Source organism: Oncorhynchus mykiss, chromosome 13 (assembly GCF_057628025.1).
Source record: "Oncorhynchus mykiss isolate SJ-2025 chromosome 13, ASM5762802v1, whole genome shotgun sequence".
Lineage (NCBI taxonomy): Eukaryota > Metazoa > Chordata > Actinopteri > Salmoniformes > Salmonidae > Oncorhynchus > Oncorhynchus mykiss.
This window is the reverse complement of record NC_143034.1, coordinates 10211025-10234452: the sequence shown is the minus strand read 5'-3', so window position 1 is coordinate 10234452 and position 23428 is coordinate 10211025. Positions and strand designations below refer to the sequence as shown.

The window sequence follows — 23428 nt, the reverse complement described above, 5'->3', positions numbered from 1 at the left end:
TATCAACACCATACCGCTCCTGGTTACTATGACTACACAATATCAACACCATACCACCCCTGGTTACTATGACTATACCACCCCTGGTTACTATGACTACACGATATCAACACCATACCACCCCTGGTTACTATGACTATACCACCCCTGGTTACTATGACTACACGATATCAACACCATACCACCCCTGGTTACTATGACTATACCACCCCTGGTTACTATGACTACACGATATCAACACCATACCACTCCTGGTTACTATGACTACACGATATCAACACCATACCACCCCTGGTTACTATGACTATACCACCCCTGGTTACTATGACTACACAATATCAACACCATACCGCTCCTGGTTACTATGATTACACAATATCAACACCATACCGCTCCTGGTTACTATGACTACACAATATCAACACCATACCACTCCTGGTTACTATGACTATACCACCCCTGGTTACTATGACTACACGATATCAACACCATACCACTCCTGGTTACTATGACTACACGATATCAACCCCATACCACTCCTGGTTACTATGACTACACAATATCAACCCCATACCACTCCTGGTTACTTTGACTACATGATATCAACCCCATACCACTCCTGGTTACTTTGACTACACGATATCAACCCCATACCACTCCTGGTTACTATGACTACATGATGTCAACACCATACCACTCCTGGTTACTATGACTACATGATGTCAACACCATACCACTCCTGGTTACTATGACTACACGATATCAACACCATACCACTCCTGGTTACTATGACTACACGATATCAACACCATACCACCCCTGGTTACTATGACTATACCACCCCTGGTTACTATGACTACACGATATCAACACCATACCGCTCCTGGTTACTATGATTACACGATATCAACACCATACCGCTCCTGTTTACTATGACTACACGATATCAACACCATACCACTCCTGGTTACTATGACTATACCACCCCTGGTTACTATGACTACACGATATCAACCCCATACCACTCCTGGTTACTATGACTACACAATATCAACCCCATACCACTCCTGGTTACTTTGACTACATGATATCAACCCCATACCACTCCTGGTTACTTTGACTACACGATATCAACCCCATACCACTCCTGGTTACTATGACTACATGATGTCAACCCCATACCACTCCTGGTTACTATGACTACACGATATCAACCCCATACCACTCCTGGTTACTATGACTACACGATATCAACCCCATAACACTCCTGGTTACTATGACTACACGATATCAACCCCATACCACTCCTGGTTACTTTGACTACACAATGTCAACACCATACCACTCCTGGTTACTTTGACTACACAATATCAACCCCATACCACTCCTGGTTACTTTGACTACACAATGTCAACACCATACCACTCCTGGTTACTTTGACTACACGATATCAACCCCATACCACTCCTGGTTACTATGACTGCTTCCACTTTTCCCGAAGCCTTCTTCACCATCCTCGTGACAAAGGGGTGTCCCAAATAAACACTATTATCAAACAAGCAACGATTCATCAGACTCAAAATCCCACAACAATTTTTTTTAAAATTCTCTCTCCATTCTTTGATTCTACTGTTGTCCACTAACTGTACTCAACGTGCTTTCAACTTCAAAACGACACTTCTGCTTCCGCCATCTTCCTCAACCTCCTTGGCTCGTCCATTTTAAGAAAGCAACTTCTTCTTCTATGGCCGTGAGGTCTCATCAAACACCGTCACCACTTTCCACTCCAACACATCACTACTCTTGCTTCCTACCTTTGACTACTAGACGCTCCAGTGCTTTCTGTATCAGGAGCTCTTCTCCTCTCTGTCTTTCCTCTGAAGCCCATTCAGATCCTTGACCCTCATCCTCCGGCTCCATATCATCAGAAAGGTGCCGCCATATTGATTGCACTCCAGCACAGCTGTTTCTTCTCCAGCCTTCTCTCAGTCTCTTCCATACTACCTCACCGCCATTTTAGTTTATCGAAAAGAAAAGGCCACTCCAGTGTTGCCAACTCCTCAGTAAGGAAAGTAGCTATTGGCTGTCCTAAAAGTCTCTAAATGACGTCATCACCTATTTTGCATAATTGGCCATGTGCATGTAATTGTGATGGGCACTGTAGGAGAGAGGAATAACATCATGGGAGAGACAAAAAGTTAGTAAAAAACACCCTAAATATGTTTAGAACTACTAATGAACTTTCTTGTCGATTCTTGTTTTTTTTTATGTCACAATTCCAACCCTCCTTTATCCGGGCTTGGGACCGGCAAAAGTGACCCAAAAGAGAGAAGTTGGGGCACGCCTTCTACCATATGTTATTCAACCTGGGGCCCCTGATGCACGTTAGCATGAAGGCTATGCAGTACCTGACCTGTGGATGTAACTAGACATGGACACACACAGAGACACCCGAGCACACAGTGACACAAACACAGAGAAACCGGGGCACACAGAGACGCACACACAGAGACTACCTGGGCACAGAGACACAAACACAGAGACACACAAAGACACACACACGCAGGCACGCAGAAACACACGGGCGCACAAAAACTTTTCTAACTTTTCTACATGCAACAGATTTCCGGCAAAAGGTTGTTATTTATCCATTTTTAACTCGAAAGCATCTCTACGTTATCTCAGACCATGAGGCACAACTTCTAGTAGTTGATCAACTGTTTTGCAAGCAATTAGGCCTGTTGTTCTCTTTTGGGTAAATGGAGATTGATGTAGGAATTATAACAAAGGTCGGATAATCATTATTATCATAAACGTAGGCCTAGTGATCAAACAGATGTGTTTGTCGTTAAAGGAGGTCGCATAGCAGTCAAATGCACAGGAGGTTGGTGGCACCTTACGTGGGGAGGACGGGCTCGTGGTAATGGCTGGAATGGAATGGCTGGAATGGAATGGGTGGAATGGAATGGCTGGAATGGAATGGCTGGAATGGAATGGGTGGAATGGCTGGAATGGAATGGGTGGAATGGAATGGCTGGAATGGAATGGCTGGAATGGAATGGCTGGAATGGAATGGCTGGAATGGAATGGCTGGAATGGAATGGCTGGAATGGTATTAAATACATGGTTTCCAGGTGTTTGATACCATTGGCTCCGTTCCAGCCATTATTATGAGCCGTCCTCCCCTCAGCAGCCTCCACTGGTCAAATGATCAAGTGCCACAAAGAAGGACCCAGGCAAATTACAATTGGCCCAAAACAGAGCAGCACGGCTGCTGGCCTTTAAATGTACACTGAGCGCTATAACATCAATCTCTCCTGGCTCAAAGTAGACGAGACATTGACTGCATCACTACTCGTCTTTGCACTGAGCGGTCTGTTCAAACGACTGGCACACCCATGTGTACCCCACAAGACAAGGTCTCTTCCCAGTCCCCAAGTCCAGAACAGACTATGGGAGGAGCACAGTACTACACACTGCCATGACTACATGGAACTCTATTCCACAGTACTACATAGAGCCATGACCACATGGAACTCAATTCCACAGTACTACACACTGCCATGACTACATGGAACTCTATTCTCTATCAAGTAACTCATGCAAGTAGTAAAATCAGATTTAAAAAAAACATTCAACTACACCTTGTGGAACAACATGGATTTGTGAAGAGCCACTCACAGGCTCACGCTGCTGTAGCACACGTACTACACAAGTACACTACATGACCAAAAGTAAGTGGACACCTGGTCACCGAACATCTAATTCCAAAATCATGGGCATTTATATGCTTTGCTGCTATAACAGCCTCCACTCTTCTGGGAAGGCTTTCCACTAGATGTTGGAACATTGCTGCTATAACAGCCTCCACTCTTCTGGGAAGGCTTTCTACTGCAGGAACTTGTTTCCATTCAGCCACAAGAGCATTAGCGAGGTCGGGCATTGATGTTTGGCGATTAGGGCTCGCAGTCGGCGTTCCAATTCATCCCAAAGTGTGGTCGATGGGGTTGAGGTCAGGGCTCTGTGCAGGCCAGTCAAGTTCTTCCACACCGATCTCGACAAACCATTTCCGCATGGACCTTGCTTTGTGCACGGGGCCATTATCATACCTGTTGCCACGAAGTTGGAAGCACAGAATTCTCTAGAATGTAATTGTCTGCTGTAGTGATAATATTTCCCTTTACTGGAACTAAGTGACCTAGCCCGAACCATGAAAACTGCCCCAGACCATTATTCCTCTATCAAACGTTATAGTTGGGACTATGCATTGGGGCAGGTAGCGTTCTCCTGGCATCCACTAAACCCAGATTAGTCCGTTGGACGGCCATGTGGTCTCGCATAATTCATCCCTTCAGATAACGCTGAGCTTTACACCACTCCAGCCAAAGCTCTGTACTGCACACGGTGATCTTAGGCTTGTGTGCAGCTGCTCGGCCGCGGAAACCCATTTCATGAAGCTCACGACAAACAGTTATTGTGCCGACGTTGCTTCCAGAGGCAGTTTGGAACTCGGTAGTGAGTGTTGCATACCGAGGACAGACTATTTTTTACGTGCTACGCGCTTCAGCGCTCTCCGGTCCCGTTCTGTGAGCTTGTGTGGCCTACCACTTCACAATAACAATCACTTATAGGTGACCGGTTTAGCTCTAGCAGGGTCAGAAATTTAACTGACCGACTTGTTTGAAAGGTGACATCCAATGACGGTGCTAGTTTGAAAATGTCACTGAGTTCTTCAGTAGGGATATTCTACTGTCAATGTTTGTCTATGGAGATTGCATGGCTGTGTGCTCGGTTTTATACACCTGTCAGCAACGGCGTGGCTGAAATAGCCAAATCCACTCATTTTAAGGGGTGTCCACATACTTTTGTATATATAGTGTATGTATGGTGGTACTAAACATGTATTGCAGATATGTAGTGGTGTAATAATGTTAAATGTACTGTTGTATTTTATACTTGCCTTATATACTTCTTTGGACCCCAGGAAGAGTACTTGCTGCCTTGGCTAGTGGGGATCCTTAATAAATACAAATAGCACGGCTAAAGGGGACCCTTAATAAATACCATAAGCAGCATGTCTCCTATTCATTAGATTTTTATTATATATTACTACCATAATCATATTGCAGGCCATCTCTCGCTCTCCTTTTCTGACACGACTGGTTTATTCCCGTTACACTAACTAATATTAGGCTACCATTTTTCCATCGCTCAACCAATGTGACGGAGAAGTCCGTCACTGGCAGCGTTTGACACACACACACCTCCCTGCTCCATTATCATACAAGTTAACTTCGCTATCTTAGAACATACATTACACACTATTATTATCATCTCCCGTCAGCAACAGTTTATGGCATAAATAATATACAGACAAGCGTTCATGTTTAATTTAAGCAACGTTTATTGTACTTATCAATGTTATGGATGAGCACGTTGTTTGTTTGGTTCTGTTCCTCGCTCTCCGTCTCTGTAGCTTCCGGGTATGCTGGGATAAGGACCAGAGTTTAAGGAATCGGGATGGCTTTGTAGTGCCTGTCCAGAATGGCTGGTTCACGTGAATGGGCATATTGGAAGACACCATGTCAGTAGGGGTGGATTGTGTAAATGTGATATATTGGTATATTGTATCATGAGAAATGTGTTGCAATGTATATAATTTATGGTATGTTCTAATGGGAGGGGCTTCCCCTACAAAAAGAGCCTCTCATTCTATTCAAAGGAGGGACCATTATGGATTGAGCCGTTGATGGGGCAGCATTGTTTTTAAGCTGTCCCCATAATGTATGGCAGTAGTTGTTTTTCTTCTGGGTTCACTCTGTAAATAAACACACAGAAGTACTGTTGTTTTTCTTCTGGGTTCACTATGTAAATAAACACCCAGAAGTAATGTTGTTTTTCTTCTGGGTTCACTATGTAAATAAACACCCAGAAGTAATGTTGCGGCTCCGCCATCTTTTTTATTTTGATAAGAGGTTTTCCAGTTTAACCTTCTGGCCTACTCTACGTGACAATAGCCATTTATCTATCGCTCATTCAATAGCCAACCATGCTACCATTTATCCACTGATCAGTCATTAGCCAACCATGATACCATTTATCATTCATTAGCCTACCATTTATCCACTGATCAGTCATTAGCCAACCATGATACCATTTATCATTCATTAGCCTATAAGTGTTGGCTGTAGGAAGCATTTAGGCTACTTTTCAATTGTTCAATAAACAACCAATCTTGCAGAATGGCTCCTTATAGCAGTTTCAGTTTGAAAAAGTCACTGCAAAAGATTGAAACATTCTGCCCGCACCTCTACAGAAATGTGCTCAAATGTTATTTTAGGAACTGTCAGAGGGCGAGGGAGAAGATCAAGTTTTAATTAGTATGTTTAAATTGTTCTGTCGCTGACAAATATACTAAACAAAAATATAAATGCAACAGGCAACAATTTTACTGAGTTACAGTTCATATGAGGAAATCAGTCAATTTAAATAAATTCATTAGGCCCTAATCTAAGGATTTCACATGAATGGGCAGAGCAGTCATGGGTGGGCATAGGCCCATCCACTGGGGAGCTAGGCCCAGCCAATAAGAACGAGTTTTTCCCCACAAAAGTGTATATTATAGACAGAAATGACGATGCTGGGCTAATTGTGCGCCGCCCTATGGACCCCTGGTCACGGCCGGGTGTGACACAGCCTGGGATCGATCCCGGGTCTGTAGTGACGCCCCAAGCGCTACGATGTCATGCCTTAGACCACAGCGCCACTCTAGACAATTCACCTAATTTCTATTAGAAAACTACATATATATTTTTTACATTTATTTGTTCCAAATAGCACAATCAACACAGAAATAAAAGTATTAATTTGAGAAAATCAGATTGTTCCATGTTTTTAGTAGTTCCATATTGTTGCGGTTGCTGCACAGTGTTGCCATATGGCAACATATACACATTTAAACAAATATTTTTGACTTGTCTATTTGGGGCCATTTTAAGTGAGAAAAACGAATCCAACAGTTTGGTCCTATTTTAATGGGTGCAGTAGAGCGTTAAAAGTGTAAAGACGTATTTTACTAATTAGGCCAATCAACAAAATATATATGTAGTGGGGCAAAAAAGTATTTAGTCAGCCACCAATTGTGCAAGTTCTCCCACTTAAAAAATATGAGAGAGGCCTGTAATTTTCATCATAGGTACACTTCAACTATGACAGACAAAATGAGAAAAAAAATCCAGAAAATCACATTGTAGGATTTTTAATGAATTTATTTGCATATTATGGTGGAAAATAAGCATTCCACCATAATTTTAAGTGGGAGAACTTGCACAATTGGTGGCTGACTAAATACTTTTTTGCCCCACTGTACATAGGTCTGTACCGCCAAGTAATACAATCTACTTTGGCACCTGGGTTTGAAGTTGATGCAGCAGAATACTGCCAAGAGGCAGGGATACAGTGGGCAGGGATACAGGGGGGATACAGTGGGGCAGGGATACAGTGGGCAGGGATACAGTGGGCAGGGATACAGTGGGCAGGGATACAGTGGGGCAGGGATACAGTGGGCAGGGATACAGTAGGCAGGGATACAGTGGGGCAGGGATACAGTGGGCAGGGATACAGTAGGCAGGGATACAGTGGGCAGGGATACAGTGGGCAGGGATATAGTGGGGCAGGGATACAGTGGGGCAGGGATACAGTGGGGCAGGGATACAGTGGGCAGGGATACAGTGGGCAGGGATACAGTGGGGCAGGGATACAGTGGGGCAGGGATACAGTGGGCAGGGATACAGTGGGGCAGGGATACAGTGGGGCAGGGATACAGTGGGGCAGGGATACAGTGGGCAGGGATATAGTGGGCAGGGATATAGTGGGCAGGGATATAGTGGGCAGGGATACAGTGGGCAGGGATACAGTGGGCAGGGATATAGTGGGCAGGGATACAGTGGGCGGGGATATAGTGGGCAGGGATATAGTGGGCAGGGATACAGTGGGCAGGGATACAGTGGGCAGGGATATAGTGGACAGGGATACAGTGGGCAGGGATACAGTGGGCAGGGATATAGTGGGCAGGGATATAGTGGGTCGTTACACCAATTTGGTGTCTTTTGAAAAGTGCAAAATTGGTAAAACAAAACTTTTGATTTCACATAAATTTAACATTATGTCATAAAGAGCACATGTTCAACTTCATAAAAACACGTGTTCCCATCTCAAGAGGTTCATTAAAACAATGACTGTAGTAAGTGGCGATTAAGAGCAGGGTTGGCGATATCTTCTTAAATCAGCCATCAATCCCCTTATGACAGGGAGAATGAAAGCTTGTTGTGTCCATCAGGCAGTTGAAAGCTTCACAACAACAACAATAGTTTAAACATATCTAGCCTGGCTAACTGGGGATCCCACTCAGTTTTCACAATGAAACACCAGGAAATGGCCAAAGAACCAGCTCATCTGCTTTCACTCTGTGTTCACTATTACACATTCAATGTTTCTACATGAAATCAATAACAATCTTCAGAAATGACTGTCAAAGCAACACCTCGGGCTTTACAATGGTGGTGAAGCTTGGAGACATTTTGGGATTAAGTGGGTTAAAATCTTCCTAGAAGTGACACAGAGGGGCATTCTGGGATTAAGTGGGTTAAAATCTCCCTAGAAGTGACACAGAGGGGCATTCTGGGATTAAGTGGGTTAAAATCTCCCTAGAAGTGACACAGAGGGGCATTTTGGGATTAAGTGGGTAAAAATCTCCCTAGAAGTGACACAGAGGGGCATTTTGGGATTAAGTGGGTAAAAATCTCCCTAGAAGTGACACAGAGGGGCATTTTGGGATTAAGTGGGTAAAAATCTCCCTAGAAGTGACACAGAGGGGCATTTTGGGATTAAGTGGGTAAAAATCTCCCTAGAAGTGACACAGAGGGGCATTTTGGGATTAAGTGGGTTAAAATATCCCTAGAAGTGACACAGAGGGGCATTTCAAAATGCTGAATTTTGGTAATTTAGCAAGTCTATTAGAAGTCAACCGATTATGATTCTTCAACGACGATACCGATGATTTGAGGACCAAAAAAAGCTGAAACCAATTAATCAGCCAAGTTTTTATTTGACCAATCGATCTATATATATATATATATGTGTGTGTATGTATTTTTTTTAATTGGCCGATTAATCGGTATCGGCTTTTGTATCCTTCAATATTATATATATATCTGTAATAATGACAATTACAACAATACTGAATGAACAATGTACACTTTTAATTTTAACTGAATACATCAAATCAATCTAGTCTCAAATAACATGAGAACAACATGTTAAAAGGAACAACCAGCTTTCATGGGTCTTCAATAATCCCAGTTAAGAAGTTTTAGGTTGTAGTGTAGAAAGCAGAGCTTGTCTGCCTGGTCCCCTGTCAGTCTGCTCCTCCACTTATCATAAATGTTCCCCACCTCACTGAACACTCTCTCGCTTGGGACCGAAGAAGATGGAGGACAGAGAAACTTCTTCGCCAGTGGAGCGAGTGATTGAAATCTGTTCTCGTTCTGCTTCCACCACTCCAAAGGCAAGCCGCTCTTTCTGTCAATGACAGGCTCTGTGAGGTAACGCTCCAACTCAATGTCAAAACTGCACTGGACTCCAGCCCTGCCCTGTTGGCTTCCAAGGACTCTAGCGTAGAGGCTGTCCACCAGACTGGGTGGCTGATCTACCTGGACTCTTTGTTTTTTTGCACCTGGATCTGTGTCCTCCTCTTCACTCGTCCTTTCTGCTGTGGCTCTGGGATTTGGTTTCCTTAGTAGGTCAGACTCCTCCTTCAGCCACTCTTTTGCTTTCTCTAGTGCTGTCCCTGAGGCGAAGGCATAGCTCTTGTAACGTGGATCCAGGACAGTCGCCAGCACCAGGCACTTTGTCTCCTCGGCCTTGGAGAACCTCCTTGTCAGACTGTCCAACATGGTCTTCTGTAAAGTGTTGATGCCTTGAGTAGAAGAACCCTCCTGCTGTAGCATCAGCTTCAGCACCGACACACTGGGGATGATGCATGCTGCTGTAGAATTGGAGTGGCTCATCTCCACGGTCACCTCCGCCATAGGTGCCAGAGTCTCAATTAGGCTAGAGACAATGTCCCACTGTGTAGCAGACAAACTGCTGATGTGTCCGTATTCACCTGCATACGCATTCAGTGCACGCCTCTGTTCAAACATCCTCTGCAACATGTGTAGTGTTGAGTTCCAGCGAGTTTGAACTGCTTGGATGATGCTGTGTTTGGGAAGGCCAAGATCTTCCTGAATGGCCCTCAGCCTCTGTTTGGCCAGTACAGAGTGGTCGAAGTGAGATGCACAGCTCTCCAGCATGGCAATAATGTTTAGCACAGCTCTCTGACTGGATAGGCCGTCGTTGATTACAAGCTGTAGGGTGTGTGCACTGCAGCTGAAGTCTGGAAGCTCTGCCAGTCTCACACCTTTCATCATGTTTGCCCCACTGTCTCTGAGGACCAGCACTACACGTTCTGTGTGGATTTCCCAGTATTCCAACGTGGTCAAAAACATCTCTCCGAGGTAGTTTCCTGCGTGTGATCCAGTCATAGTCTTGACATTCAGCACAACCTGCTTTCTTGTCCAGACATCGTCAATGAAATGTCCAGTAAGGCTCATCAGGGACTCTGTAGTGCCTGACCAGCAGTCCGTTGTGAATGCCATGTGTGGAGCGTTCCCTGGTGCCACCAGATTCTTCACTTTCATCACAACTCTTTCATGTGTTTTATCTAGCATTTCTGTGCGAAAGAATGTTTCATCTTTGATCCTGTACAGGGGTTCAGCAAGACTAATCAGCCGCTGAAAACCAACACCAGACACCACTGTGAATGGCTGGTTGTCAGTGGCAATCATCTCAATAATTGCTTCATCCATCTTCTTGGCCCTTGGGTCTTTGTCCTGCCATTTTGGGTCTTTGTCCTGCCATTTTGGATCTTTGTCCTGCCATTTTGGATCTTTGTCCTGCCATTTTGGATCTTTGTCCTGCCATTTTGGATCTTTGTCCTGCCATTTTGGATCTTTGTCCTGCCATTTTGGATCTTTGTCCTGCCATTTTGGATCTTCGTCCTGCCATTTTGCTTGTTTATTAAACAGTTGCAAGAGTGTAGCCTGCGATGTCTGTGACGTGTCTGTATCACTTTTCCCTTGTGAAGAATTTGCGTTTGCTTTTTTCATCATTGCTTCCTTATGGGCTTTTGGATGGGTGTTCTTAAGGTGATTCCACAGGTTAGTGGTATTTTTGGATTTAGCCATTGCTGACCCCATGCTTATATCGTTATCACAAATAAGACACCTTGCTTTCCCTGGTGCCAATTCAATGTAATAGTCCCACACTGGTGCTCTGCTTTTCTCTGCCACCTGTAAAATTAATATCACACACACACACACACACACACACACACACACACACACACACACACACACACACACACACACACACACACACACACACACACACACACACACACACCTCTCTGAAGTGACAAGGATACAGAAGTCTGCTTAGGAGACACAAATACTCTCAACTGTTTGACTAATAAAAATATAGTTTTTTATTTATTTAGTTTACCTGTGATGAATGTTGTAAACAAAAACTGTAATTTCTATATGCAGGAAATCCTATTTTAATACTGGGCATGGTAAGAACCGACGACCAAAGTGTGAGTCATAATTCCCATGACACCTTCCAGCAAAATCTGAAAAGCGGTTCCTTCATTCATTCCATAGGATGTTTTTAGATCGAATTCAAATACGGTCTGTGTTTCCTGTAGGATTACACCACCTTCACAATTTGATCACTGTGCAGATATCCATAGGACAAGGTAACTGATCAATATCGACTAAATATAAGCGAAGATAAATATTTTTTTAGTAGAGTGGATTTATTGAAAATATGTTGACAAACGTTACCTTATCCTAGTGAGATTTACACAAGTATCAAAAACACAGAGGCGTTGGAGTAGATCAAGACGTTCTCTATGAGGTCATAATGATAGTAACATTCTCTATGGGGTCAGACCAACATGATGAGGTCATAATGATAGTAACATTCTCTATGGGGTCAGACCAACATGATGAGGTCATAATGATAGTAACATTCTCTATGGGGTCAGACCAACATGATGAGGTCATAATGATAGTAACATTCTCTATGGGGTCAGACCAACATGATGAGGTCATAATGATAGTAACATTCTCTATGGGGTCAGACCAACATGATGAGGTCATAATGATAGTAACATTCTCTATGGGGTCAGACCAACATGATGAGGTCATAATGATGGTAACATTCTCTATGGGGTCAGACCAACATGATGAGGTCATAATGATGGTAACATTCTCTATGGGGTCAGACCAACATGATGAGGTCATAATGATAGTAACATTCTCTATGGGGTCAGACCAACATGATGAGGTCATAATGATAGTAACATTCTCTATGGAAGACATGAACTGTAAAATAACGAAGGAACCCCTTTCAAGTTCAGCCGCAAGTTATTACAGGAATTATAACGCGTTGACTATTTCTCTCTATAACATTTCATATACCTTTGACTTTTGGATGTTCTAATAGGCACTTTAGTATTGCCAGCCTAATCTCAGGAGTTGATAGGCTTGAAGTCATAAACAGCGCTGTGCTTCAAGCATTGCAAAGAGCTGCTGGCAAACGCAGGAAAGTGCTGTTTGAATGAATGCTTACGAGCCTTCTGCTGCCTGCCACCGCTCAGTCAGACTGCGCTATCAAATATCAAATTGTAGACTTAATTATAATATTAACACACAGAAATACTAGCCTTAGGTCATTAATATGGTCAAATCCGGAAACTATAATTTCGAAAACAAAATGTTTATTCTTTCAATGAAATATGGAACCGTTCTGTATTTTATCTAACGGGTGGCATCCATAAGTCTAAATATTGCTGTTACATTGCACAACCTTCAATGTTATGTCATAATTATGTTCGCAACGAGCCAGGCGGCCCACTCTGTTGTATATACCCTGACTCTGCGTGCAATGAACGCAAGAGAAGTGACACAAGTTTAATATTGATATTTCCCTAGTTTAATATTGATATTTCCCTAGTTTAATATTTCCCTAGTTTAATATTGATATTTCCCTAGTTTAATATTTCCCTAGTTTAATATGGATATTTCCCTAGTTTAATATTTCCCTAGTTTAATATTGATATTTCCCTAGTTTAATATTGATATTTCCCTAGTTTAATATTGATATTTCCCTAGTTTAATATTTCCCTAGTTTAATATTGATATTTCCCTAGTTTAATATTGATGTTTCCCCAGTTTAATATTGATATTTCCCTAGTTTAATATTTCCCTAGTTTAATATTGATATTTCCCTAGTTTAATATTGATATTTCCCTAGTTTAATATGAATATTTCCCTAGTTTAATATTAATGTTTCCCTAGTTTAATATTAATGTTTCCCTAGTTTAATATTAATGTTTCCCTAGTTTAATATTGCTATTTCCCTAGTTTAATATTAATGTTTCCCCAGTTTAATATTTCCCTAGTTTAATATTAATATTTCCCTAGTTTAATATTGATATTTCCCTAGTTTAATATTGATGTTTCCCTAGTTTAATATTAATGTTTCCCCAGTTTAATATTGATATTTCCCTAGTTTAATATTGATATTTCCCTAGTTTAATATTTCCCTAGTTTAATATTGATATTTCCCTAGTTTAATATTGATATTTCCCTAGTTTAATATTAATGTTTCCCTAGTTTAATATTAATGTTTCCCTAGTTTAATATTGATATTTCCCTAGTTTAATATTAATGTTTCCCCAGTTTAATATTGATATTTCCCTAGTTTAATATTGATATTTCCCTAGTTTAATATTAATGTTTCCCCAGTTTAATATTGATATTTCCCTAGTTTAATATTGATATTTCCCTAGTTTAATATTGCCTGCTAACATTAATTTATTTTAACGAAATATGCAGGTTTAAGAAACATATACACTTCTTTGTATTGATTTTAAGAAAGGCATTGGTGTTTATGGTGAGGTACATTGGTGTTTATGGTACATTGATGTTTATGGTGAGGTACATTGGTGTTTAGGTACATTGGTGTTTATGGTGAGGTACATTGGTGTTTATGGTGAGGTACATTCGTGCAACAATTGTGCTTTTGTTAAATCATCCCCCGTTTGGTAGGCTGTGATTCAATGATAAATTAAAAGGCAGGGCATCGACTATATGCAACGCAGGACAAGCTAGATAAACTAGTAATATCATCAACCATGTATAGTTAACTAGTGATGATGTGAAGATTGATAGTTTTTTTTATAAGATAAGTTTAATGCTAGCTAGCAACTTACCTTGGCTCCTACTGCACTTGCGTACCAGGTAGTCAAGCCTGCCACGCAGTTTCCTCATGGAATGCAATGTAATCGGCCATAATCGGTGTCCAAAAATGCCGATGACCAATTGTTATGAAAACTTGAAAAATCGTCCCTAATTAAAAATCGGCCTTTAGTATTTATATTAAAGACCGGATTTATTGATTTCACAATGGCCTATATTAAAGGGCATCTCATTGAACATGTATTTTAATATTGGATAATAATAGTAATAATGGAACGACCCTGACATTTTAACTGGTGATATTTTAGGGACGATAACCAAGTGAAACTCATCCCACGTGGAGAGCAGTGGTAAGGCTTCTCGCCTGTGTGTATTCTATGATGATTATTTAGGTATCCTTCCCAATGGAATCTCTTTCCACACTGTTCACAGCTGTACGGTTTCTCCCGTGTGTATCCTTTGGTGGTTATTTAGGTGTCCTACCTGATGGAAACTCTTCCCATACTGATCACAGTGGTATGGCTTCTCTCCGGTGTGATATTTCTGGTGTTCACTTAGCCGTCCTGCCCGACTAAAGCTCTTTCCACATTGGGGGCAGTGGTAGGGCTTCTCGCCACTGTGTACTCTCTGATGTGTCTTTAGGTCTCCTGCTTGATTGAAGCTTTTACCGCATTGGGAACAGTGGTGGGGCTTCTCTCCACTGTGTATTCTCTGATGACTCTGAAGGCATCCTTCCAACGTAAAACCCGTCCCACACGGAGAGCAGTGAAAAATATTGTCTCCTGTGTGAGTTTGTTGGTGTGCCTTTAAATGTGATAACTGATTGAAACTCTTCCCGCATTCAGAGCATTGATGAGGCTTCTCTCCTGTGTGTATTCTCTGATGTTTATTACGATTTCCTTCATCACTGAAACTCTTCCCACATTGGGCGCAATGGAAAGGCTTCTCTCCTGTGTGAGTAAGCTGGTGCGTCTTCAAGGTGCTTGGGGTCTGAAATCTCTTGCCACATTGACCACACACGTAAGGCTTCTTTATTTTGAGAGTCTGTTGGTGTGGTAGGAGGTGAGTTGGACAAATAACACTGTCTCTGCAATCAGAACAGGGGTGGGGCCTACAAGTGTGCCTTCTCAACTCCTCTGGCTCATAGAAACTAGTGAAGCAGTCCATGCAGTGGTGATGTTTCTGTCTTGAGTTCCTCCGTCTGTGTTGCTTATGGTTTCCTGATGCTGTGGAACTGTGCTCACTGTCTGAACCTGGGTTGGAGATCTCTCCTGTGGGAATATGAACCGATATGGGGTTAGAATCAGGAACAGAGCATTGAAAGGGGCTTTAAAATACGTTTGATGCCAGCAGAAGCAATACAATAGTCACCAACCTCTCTCCGTACTCCACACCTGAACTTACCTGGGTCAGGGATACTATCTACTGCTGCTCTCCGTACTCCACACCTGAACTTACCTGGGTCAGGGATACTATCTACTGCTGCCTCCTCCTCCTCCTCTAGGTCTGGAGCAGACACTTCCCTGTTTTCCACCTCCTCTTTGACTTCTCTCTCCTCCCATTCCTCTTTGACAATCACATTAAGTTCCAGTGTTTGACTGCAGTCCTCCAGCTTCACTGAGACCATCTCTGGAGCCTGCTTTGAGGTTCTCTGGGCTGGAACACCACAGCCAGAACCCGGGGACTCTGTGGACTTGGATACAGACATGGAAGACTAGAGATGGATCCAAAAGAGGAAGCACAACAAGTGAAAGGTGAGTTTCACTAAATGATAAAGGGATAGAACGTGCTCAATATTCCATGCACTAGGAATCCCTGCTAATAAAATGGAACTAGCTAGCTCACGTTGCTATGGCAACGACAGCAATGTGGAGGAATTATTTGGGTTATCTTTAGCTTACTTACCAGCCCTTAAATCATGAATCTCAGTTCCAGTACATTACACAGAACAGTCATTGACCTCATGACGGAGGTTTTTGAAGATAATCTTCTCCTCGGGGTCAAACAGTGACAAGGGTCTGTAGAGTTCAGCTCCGACTACATCGATTTCTTAAAAAGGTAACGTGGTAAATGCTTGTACCTCTGTCTGTCCTGTGTAGTTGTGGTTACCATGTACCTCTGTCTGTCCTGTGTAGTTGCCTGCCTGCCTTTGTCTGCTGAAATCCATTATTTTTACTACATAAGACAAACAGAGGTACAACATAAGGTGAAATGTAACCTCTCTGTCTGTCTAACATAGTGTCTATACATACATAGTCTATCTTGTGTGTAATGCGTGTCATTTTGAATAGAATGGATCGGCTCTATTTTGACATTAAAAGCTCTTTCTACCTTCTTGAGAAGTCCCTGATTTATATTGGTACAATAATATGACATTCCATTACATTAATCTTCTAACTCACTCCAAAATCTTCTGACATAAGAACAGTCCCAAAACAAATGGTCAAGAGTCTCTGGGTCACAACCACAAAATAGACGTTTGTTATCAACAGCTATTTTAAATCTGTTCCTTACTTTTATCCCCTTCCACTTGCCTCTTCCATTTTTGTGGTAATGCTGCAATTAATTGGTTGTAATTTTGGGTAGAGCAGACATTTCCATATGTCTGTGTTAGCTGCATGTGTGACATAACTCCACCAGTCCTATTTATGATGTCATTCACTAAATGTATACCTTTTTTAAACATTTCTTCGATAAATACAGTTTTTTTTTTATCAATTAGTATATTTGAATTTAACCACAATATTTGTTGTACTATTTGTTCCGTCTTTTCAGGTGGATTACACTGAAATTGCAACCAACTTTCTAAGGCTTGTTTAAAAAATAAAGATATTTTGGAGATTATTTCCTTTTCAAACAACCAAAAGTGAGCAGGTGTGATCTGAATAAAGGGGAAAAGGCCCTTCCTGAATATAGGATGAAACATTCGTACCAATTGACTAGAGAACCAGTTTGGATTTAAGTATAATTTTTGTATGACTGATGCCTTTAGTGAGAGGTCTAATGCTTTAATATTTAATCATTTCTGCCCTCCGAATTCATATTCGTTATATAAATAGGGCCCTTTTAATTTTATCTGGTTTGCCGTTCCAAATAAAATTGAATATTTTTTGTTCATATAATTTAAAAAGCAGGTCACTAGGTGTAGGCAAAACCATAAGCAAATAGGTCAACTGTGCTATCACTAAAGATAACACAACACTGAAGTGTAAGAGGTCTCCAATTTTTTAAATGGACTGGATCTTTATATATACCACTTGGGTCCTGTTTCAGTAATAATTATATCAGACCTTCTTGTTGCGTGTCTGATAATCTACCATTTATATAGGAGTGGTTAAAACAAGCCAATAATGGTCCTTCGAGTATATCAAAAACAGATTTGTATACTTCCACTGGTACGTCATCCAGCCCTGGAGTTTCCTTTGTATACTTCCTCTGGTATGTCATCCAGCCCTGGAGTTTCCTTTGTATACTTCCACTGGTATGCCATCCAACCCTGGAGTTTTCCCATCCTTAAAGGCCCCAATTGCATCAAGCAGTTCCTCCTCAAGTCTTTATTGTTCCAGAACGGGCATTATTTGGGTTAAACAATTATTGAATAATGATGGCCAACTATATGATTATCCAGAATTTATGAGAACACACAAGGAGTGAGGAGTATCAAATTGTTGTTAGAGCTGTCCCTAAAGGTGCTATTCTTCTCTCAGTGCAGCTGTTGAGGGTTTTGTATCCTCAGTACAACTAGAAGACCTATAAATGTAATAACATGTATATTTATTTTTATGTAAGTCAGTTAAGAACAAATTCTTATTTTCAATGGCGGCCTAGGAACAGTGGGTTAACTGCCTGTTCAGGGGCAGAAGAGATTTGTACCTTGTCAGCTCGGGGATTTGAACTTGCAACCTTCCGGTTACTAGTCCAACGCTCTAACCACTAGGCTACCCTGCCTCTAACCACTAGGCTACCCTGCCGCCCCATATAAGGAAACTATGTCATGTAACTATGTCAAAATTCTTGCAACTAATAGAATGTTATATATATGGGGAATACAACCTTCCCAGCTCTGCAGATTCTGCTGTGAGGAGGCAGAGTCATTAGATCATTTATTTTGGTATTGTCCATATGTAGCTCATTTTTGGTCACAGGTCCAGGAATGGCTGAAGAATTGCAACATTTGTCTAGAACTAACACTACAGATAGCAATACTGGGTGATTTGAAAAGCCATAGTCAATCAATCAATAATATAATTATTATTTTAGCAAAAAAATATATTTTTAATTTACAATCTGTAAAGGACAGAACAAATAGTACAACAAATAGAATAGGAAGGTTCAATTCTTTTGTGAAGCATCACAGCACAGTTGAAAAATATATGGCAAGTAGAAATCCGAAATGGATGATGTTGAGAGACAGATGGGAGGGGTTGAGTGGAGCTGAAAGGGTGGGACTAATAACAAGATAAACAATGTAGGGCATAAGGGATCTCTAGAATGCATATAGGTTCGGAGCTTTTGTGAAATAGCATAGTTACAAATAGAAATCAAACTGGATGGACATCAGAAAATAGAGGAAGGACTACGAACAAACAAGAGAGAACTATTGTAAAGTAGACTGTGTCTGTAGAGTGTGTATAAGATGTATGGATTGAAGGTAGAAGCAGAAGTGTTTATTAGTTTACTCCAATTGGGGGATCGGCGGAAGGGTTTGCGGGGAATATTAATAAAGGTATATTCTTTAAAAAAGTATGTATGTCTATATAGGTATGTGTATGTATATATGTGTATATGTATATATGTGTATATGTATGTCTATATAGGTATGTGTATGTATATATGTGTATATGTATGTCTATATAGGTATGTGTATGTATATATGTGTATATGTATGTCTATATAGGTATGTGTATGTATATATGTGTATATGTAGGTCTATATAGGTATGTGTATGTATATATGTGTATATGTAGGTCTATATAGGTATGTGTATGTATATATGTGTATATGTAGGTCTATATAGGTATGTGTATGTATATATGTGTATATGTATGTCTATATAGGTATGTGTATGTATATATGTGTATATGTATGTCTATATAGGTATGTGTATGTATATATGTGTATATATATGCATGCGTGTATGGATATATATATTTACCCCAAAAAAATACGGGGGATTGGAAATGATGCAGACAATTACATTGGAAGCAACATTCTTTCCGCAATATTAAGCTGATCCACCCTCCAGAAAAAAATAAATAAAGATGTTTTTGTATTTTATGTCTTTATTATTCCAGATTGTATTACCTATGTAGGGAAAATTGTGTTTGTACATGAGGTTCCAAGTTAGAAGTACTTGTCAATGAAAGTTTGCAGCTTAATAGGGATTTTACCCAAATCAACGTTGCATTTTAGTAAGACTTCTAGACCACCAATCTGTTGGAATACTAAATTAGGGATGATATTCCAAATGCAATCCTTATTTCTTAAGTAGTTTTGTATCCATTTAATCTTCAATATGATATCAGAGGTTTTAAAATCCAGAGTATTCAGCCCTCCCTCACCCTGGGTGCTACATATTACCGCTTTTCTTAAATAATGAGCTTTATTCCTCCATATGACGTTAAATTATTTAGTATCAACCATTTTAGTTACTGACAGAGGACCATCCAAGGCAAGGGAGGTATAAACTCATCTGGACCTTCAGATTGTGATAACAGTACACGCCCAGATAAAGATCTCTTAATAACCAGGAGTTAAATCTCTTTCCAATGTCCTCTACAATAGGAGAGAAATTTAAGTCGGCCCTTTCTTTCTGATCTTTGCTAACTGTAATACCAAGATATGTGATCACATCTTTTACAGGGATATTACATACTGAGTTTAAGTCACATTTCCTGATATTCAGAGATAAACCTGATACATGTGTGGAAGGCATTAATACACTCAATAGCTTCCCTGACTTCATTAGGATCTTTTTTTATATTTTTAAATGCTGGTGTCGTCAGCCAATTGGTCAATATTTTATCTCTTTGTCTTGTATCTGAATACCCCTAAAACTATCCTTATTTATATGAAGTGCCATAACTTGTGTGATCAATACAAAATAAGAAAGGAGAAAATTGGGCATCCTTGTTTAATTCCACGTCTAATCTCTGTAAAGTTCCGTGGGATAATTTAACAGAGCTGTTACTATTATTGTAAAGTGTCTTAATTACATTTTGAAAATATTGACCAAAACCAAAAAAATTGAAGAGTGTCAAAAATAAAATAATGTCCAACTGTATCAAATGCCTTGTAAAAGTCTACAAATAAAATAAAGTTATCTTCCATAGTGTGCTCATTGTCGTCTATCAAGTCCAATACTAGTAGAATACTATTACCTATATGTCTGCCCTTCTTAAAACCAGACTGGGTTTCATCAATGATTTGGTCAACACCTTTTTTTCAGTCTTTCTGAAAAGATGGATGCAAGTATCTTTCCATCGTTGTTCATTAATGTGATCGGTCTCCAGTTTTCTTACATCATAGAATGTTTGTTTGGTTTGGGTATTACAGAAAGGAGGCCTTGTGTCATAGAAACAGGCAGGACCCCTAAATCAATTGCCTCCTTAAAAACATGAAACATAAATTCAATAATATCCTTCTGATAATATTTATAGAATTCACTGATAATGCCATCATTCCCTGGAGATTTGTTATCTTTTAACTTGCTGGTACATTTTTTTATTTCATTGATAGAAATAATTTGATCACAAGACTTTTGGAAGTCTTCATCTATACATTTTGCACAGTCTTTGACAGAGTCCTAGCAAGGCAGATATGTTGTTAGTGGGACAGGCATGACTGGTATAAAGGTTACCATGGAATTCTGAAACATATTTTGAAATATCTTTTGGGTTTTAATTTTCTTTGCCATCTATATTGAGCTTATGAAAATATGTACATTAAGAATTTTTTCTTTCTAAATTGTAAAAGTATTTTGTATTTTTTCCCCACCTTCCTCCAACCATCTCCTTCTTGATCTTACAAATGCCCCTTTTGCTCTCTCTTCATACATCCGGTCCATGTCTAGTTGTATAGAGAATAACTGAGCATTTCCTTCTTCATCAAGGTCCTCCATAGAGATTAGAGAAAGGATTTCCTTAATAAGTTTATCTTCCCTCAATCTTTTAAGTTCAGCAATTTCTTTACCTCTTCATATGGCTGTTTGTCTTATTTCACACTTCCTGAATTCCCAATATTTCCCATAAGACTTAAATAGTTGGGCTTTCTTCCTATTGTCTTGTATAATATCTTTGGCATCCATCTTGAAATGATCATCTTCCAACAGTCTACTATTGAGTTTCCAATAACTCCGATTCGGTTTAACTTCAGATCCATTCCTATTTAAAGATAAGAATATAACTTTATGATCAGTAAGACTTGATGGTTCAATTGATACCTTCACTACAGAATTATCTAATGAATTAGAAATCAACCAGAAGTCAATTGTTGACTGTCTGGACATGTCCTTGTTACTCCAAGTGAAGTCCTTTTTATCAGGACATTTAGATCTCCAAATATCGACTAATCCAAGATGGCGGTTATTAAACTCAGGATTAACAATGCTGGATCTGTTAGGAGGGGGATATCTGTCAATCATCACATTAGATACAGAATTAAAATCTCCACCTAAGATAATTTTGATATCCTGAAATACACCTATAACTCTGAGTCTCTTCTTCAAATTCTTGACATAATATCCCGTTGTTTTGTTTGTTGTTGGATGCATAAATATTCCCTAATAAAAACATTTCACTGTTAAAATGAACCAACGTCCAGAGTGGTGAGTCTTGCTACTGACGACCTTCCCTTTAAATGCACCTCTTAAAACTGCTACACCTGCAGAGCGGTGAGTCTTCCTACTGATGACCTTCCCTTTAAATGCACCTATTAAAACTGCTACACCTGCAGAGTGGTGAGTCTTCCTACTGATGACCTTCCCTTTAAATGCACCTCTTAAAACTGCTACACCTGCAGAGTGGTGAGTCTTCCTACTGATGACCTTCCCTTTAAATGCACCTCTTAAAACTGCTACACCTGCAGAGTTGTGAGTCTTCCTACTGATGACCTTCCCTTTAAATGCACCTCTTAAAACTGCTACACCTGCAGAGTGGTTGTTGTCATATGATAACCAGATATTGTTACCACAATTGCATCTCAATAAGTGGCTCTCATCTTTCCCCCTGGGGTTTGACTGGAGTGCCGGGGTCGTAAGGTAACAGGCCTGAGCTGGGGACTGGAGGGGCGCAAGTTGTGAGTATTGTTTTCTATACTCACCACATTGTCATCACCCATTGGAGTATCTCCCCCCACAGTTACATTCTGAAGAGGAGTGCCCACAACCACACCATCTTTTGTGGTTAACTGTCCATCTGACGATCTCCCCATTTCTTTCCTTTTGGTTCTGGTCGTGGAAGTTTCCATGTGCGTTCTACAAGCTAGTTTGAGCTAGCAAGCTTATCTGGGTATCTAGTAGTGTCAAACTTAGTTTTAGAGGTGGAAAACTTGCAGAAAATAATCAATTACGTTGGTAAACAAACTAAACCATATTCATACGGGGTTTATCACCGTAGAAATGAACTACCAAACGGTCATATTTGGGTAAAGAAATCCAATAATTCCTTCAACTACCAAAACAAATGATCTGCACTGACCGCCATCTTGCGCGCCCACAGCGTGTTTACTGAAGGCTAGTTAGCAAGCTAGCTAGATCAATAGACTAATCAATGTTGATCGGGTGAACGTGGACAAATAATCCGACTATTAAATCGTGTTTGTTGTATCTGGAAACGTTATAGAAAATGATAGAAATGTTGATTTTTCCCTTCACACTTGATTTTGAAAGTTGCCCGCTGCTGTTGTTGTTTGCCCTGTTTTAACAGAACGAGATATGCGCTGTTCCCGCGAGAATACAGATCTGTGCGCTCTAGACCGTCGTGGCTGCGCATATTGCGCAATTTCATCTTTCTTTCTGAATGGAATTTTATATTTTATTTAACCTTTATTTAACTAGGCATGATAAC

At 40.5% G+C, this 23428-nt stretch overlaps 1 protein-coding gene across 2 annotated transcripts; it reads right to left on the bottom strand.

Moving 5' to 3' along the window:
• Nucleotides 1–9238: 9238 nt before the first annotated feature.
• Nucleotides 9239–23318, bottom strand: LOC110494882 (zinc finger BED domain-containing protein 4). 2 transcript variants are annotated; one of them, XM_090195022.1, is made up of 4 exons: nucleotides 22683–23318; nucleotides 15822–16077; nucleotides 14847–15634; nucleotides 9239–11390 (listed from the first exon to the last, which is right to left on the bottom strand). In XM_090195022.1, exons 1-4 carry the CDS (start codon nucleotides 22827–22829, stop codon nucleotides 9348–9350), a joined length of 3234 nt encoding a protein of 1077 aa, XP_090051148.1. In that variant the 5' UTR covers nucleotides 22830–23318; the 3' UTR covers nucleotides 9239–9347. The 2 variants fall into 2 exon arrangements, with proteins under 2 accessions (XP_090051148.1, XP_090051149.1); XM_090195023.1 differs by having other exon boundaries at nucleotides 15822–16049; nucleotides 22683–23297.
• Between the last annotated feature and the right edge of the window lie 110 nt (nucleotides 23319–23428).

Excerpts from the sequence above, each read along its gene's own strand:
- LOC110494882 (XM_090195022.1), bottom strand. The coding sequence starts at position 22,829 with ATGGAAACTTCCACGACCAGAACCAAAAGGAAAGAAATGGGGAGATCG. Across the intron at positions 15,635-15,821 it reads AGATAGTATCCCTGACCCAG|GAGAGATCTCCAACCCAGGT; the intron begins GTAAGTTCAGGT and ends ATATTCCCACAG. Across the intron at positions 11,391-14,846 it reads ATGGGAAGAGTTTCCATCAG|GTGGCAGAGAAAAGCAGAGC; the intron begins GTAGGACACCTA and ends TTAATTTTACAG.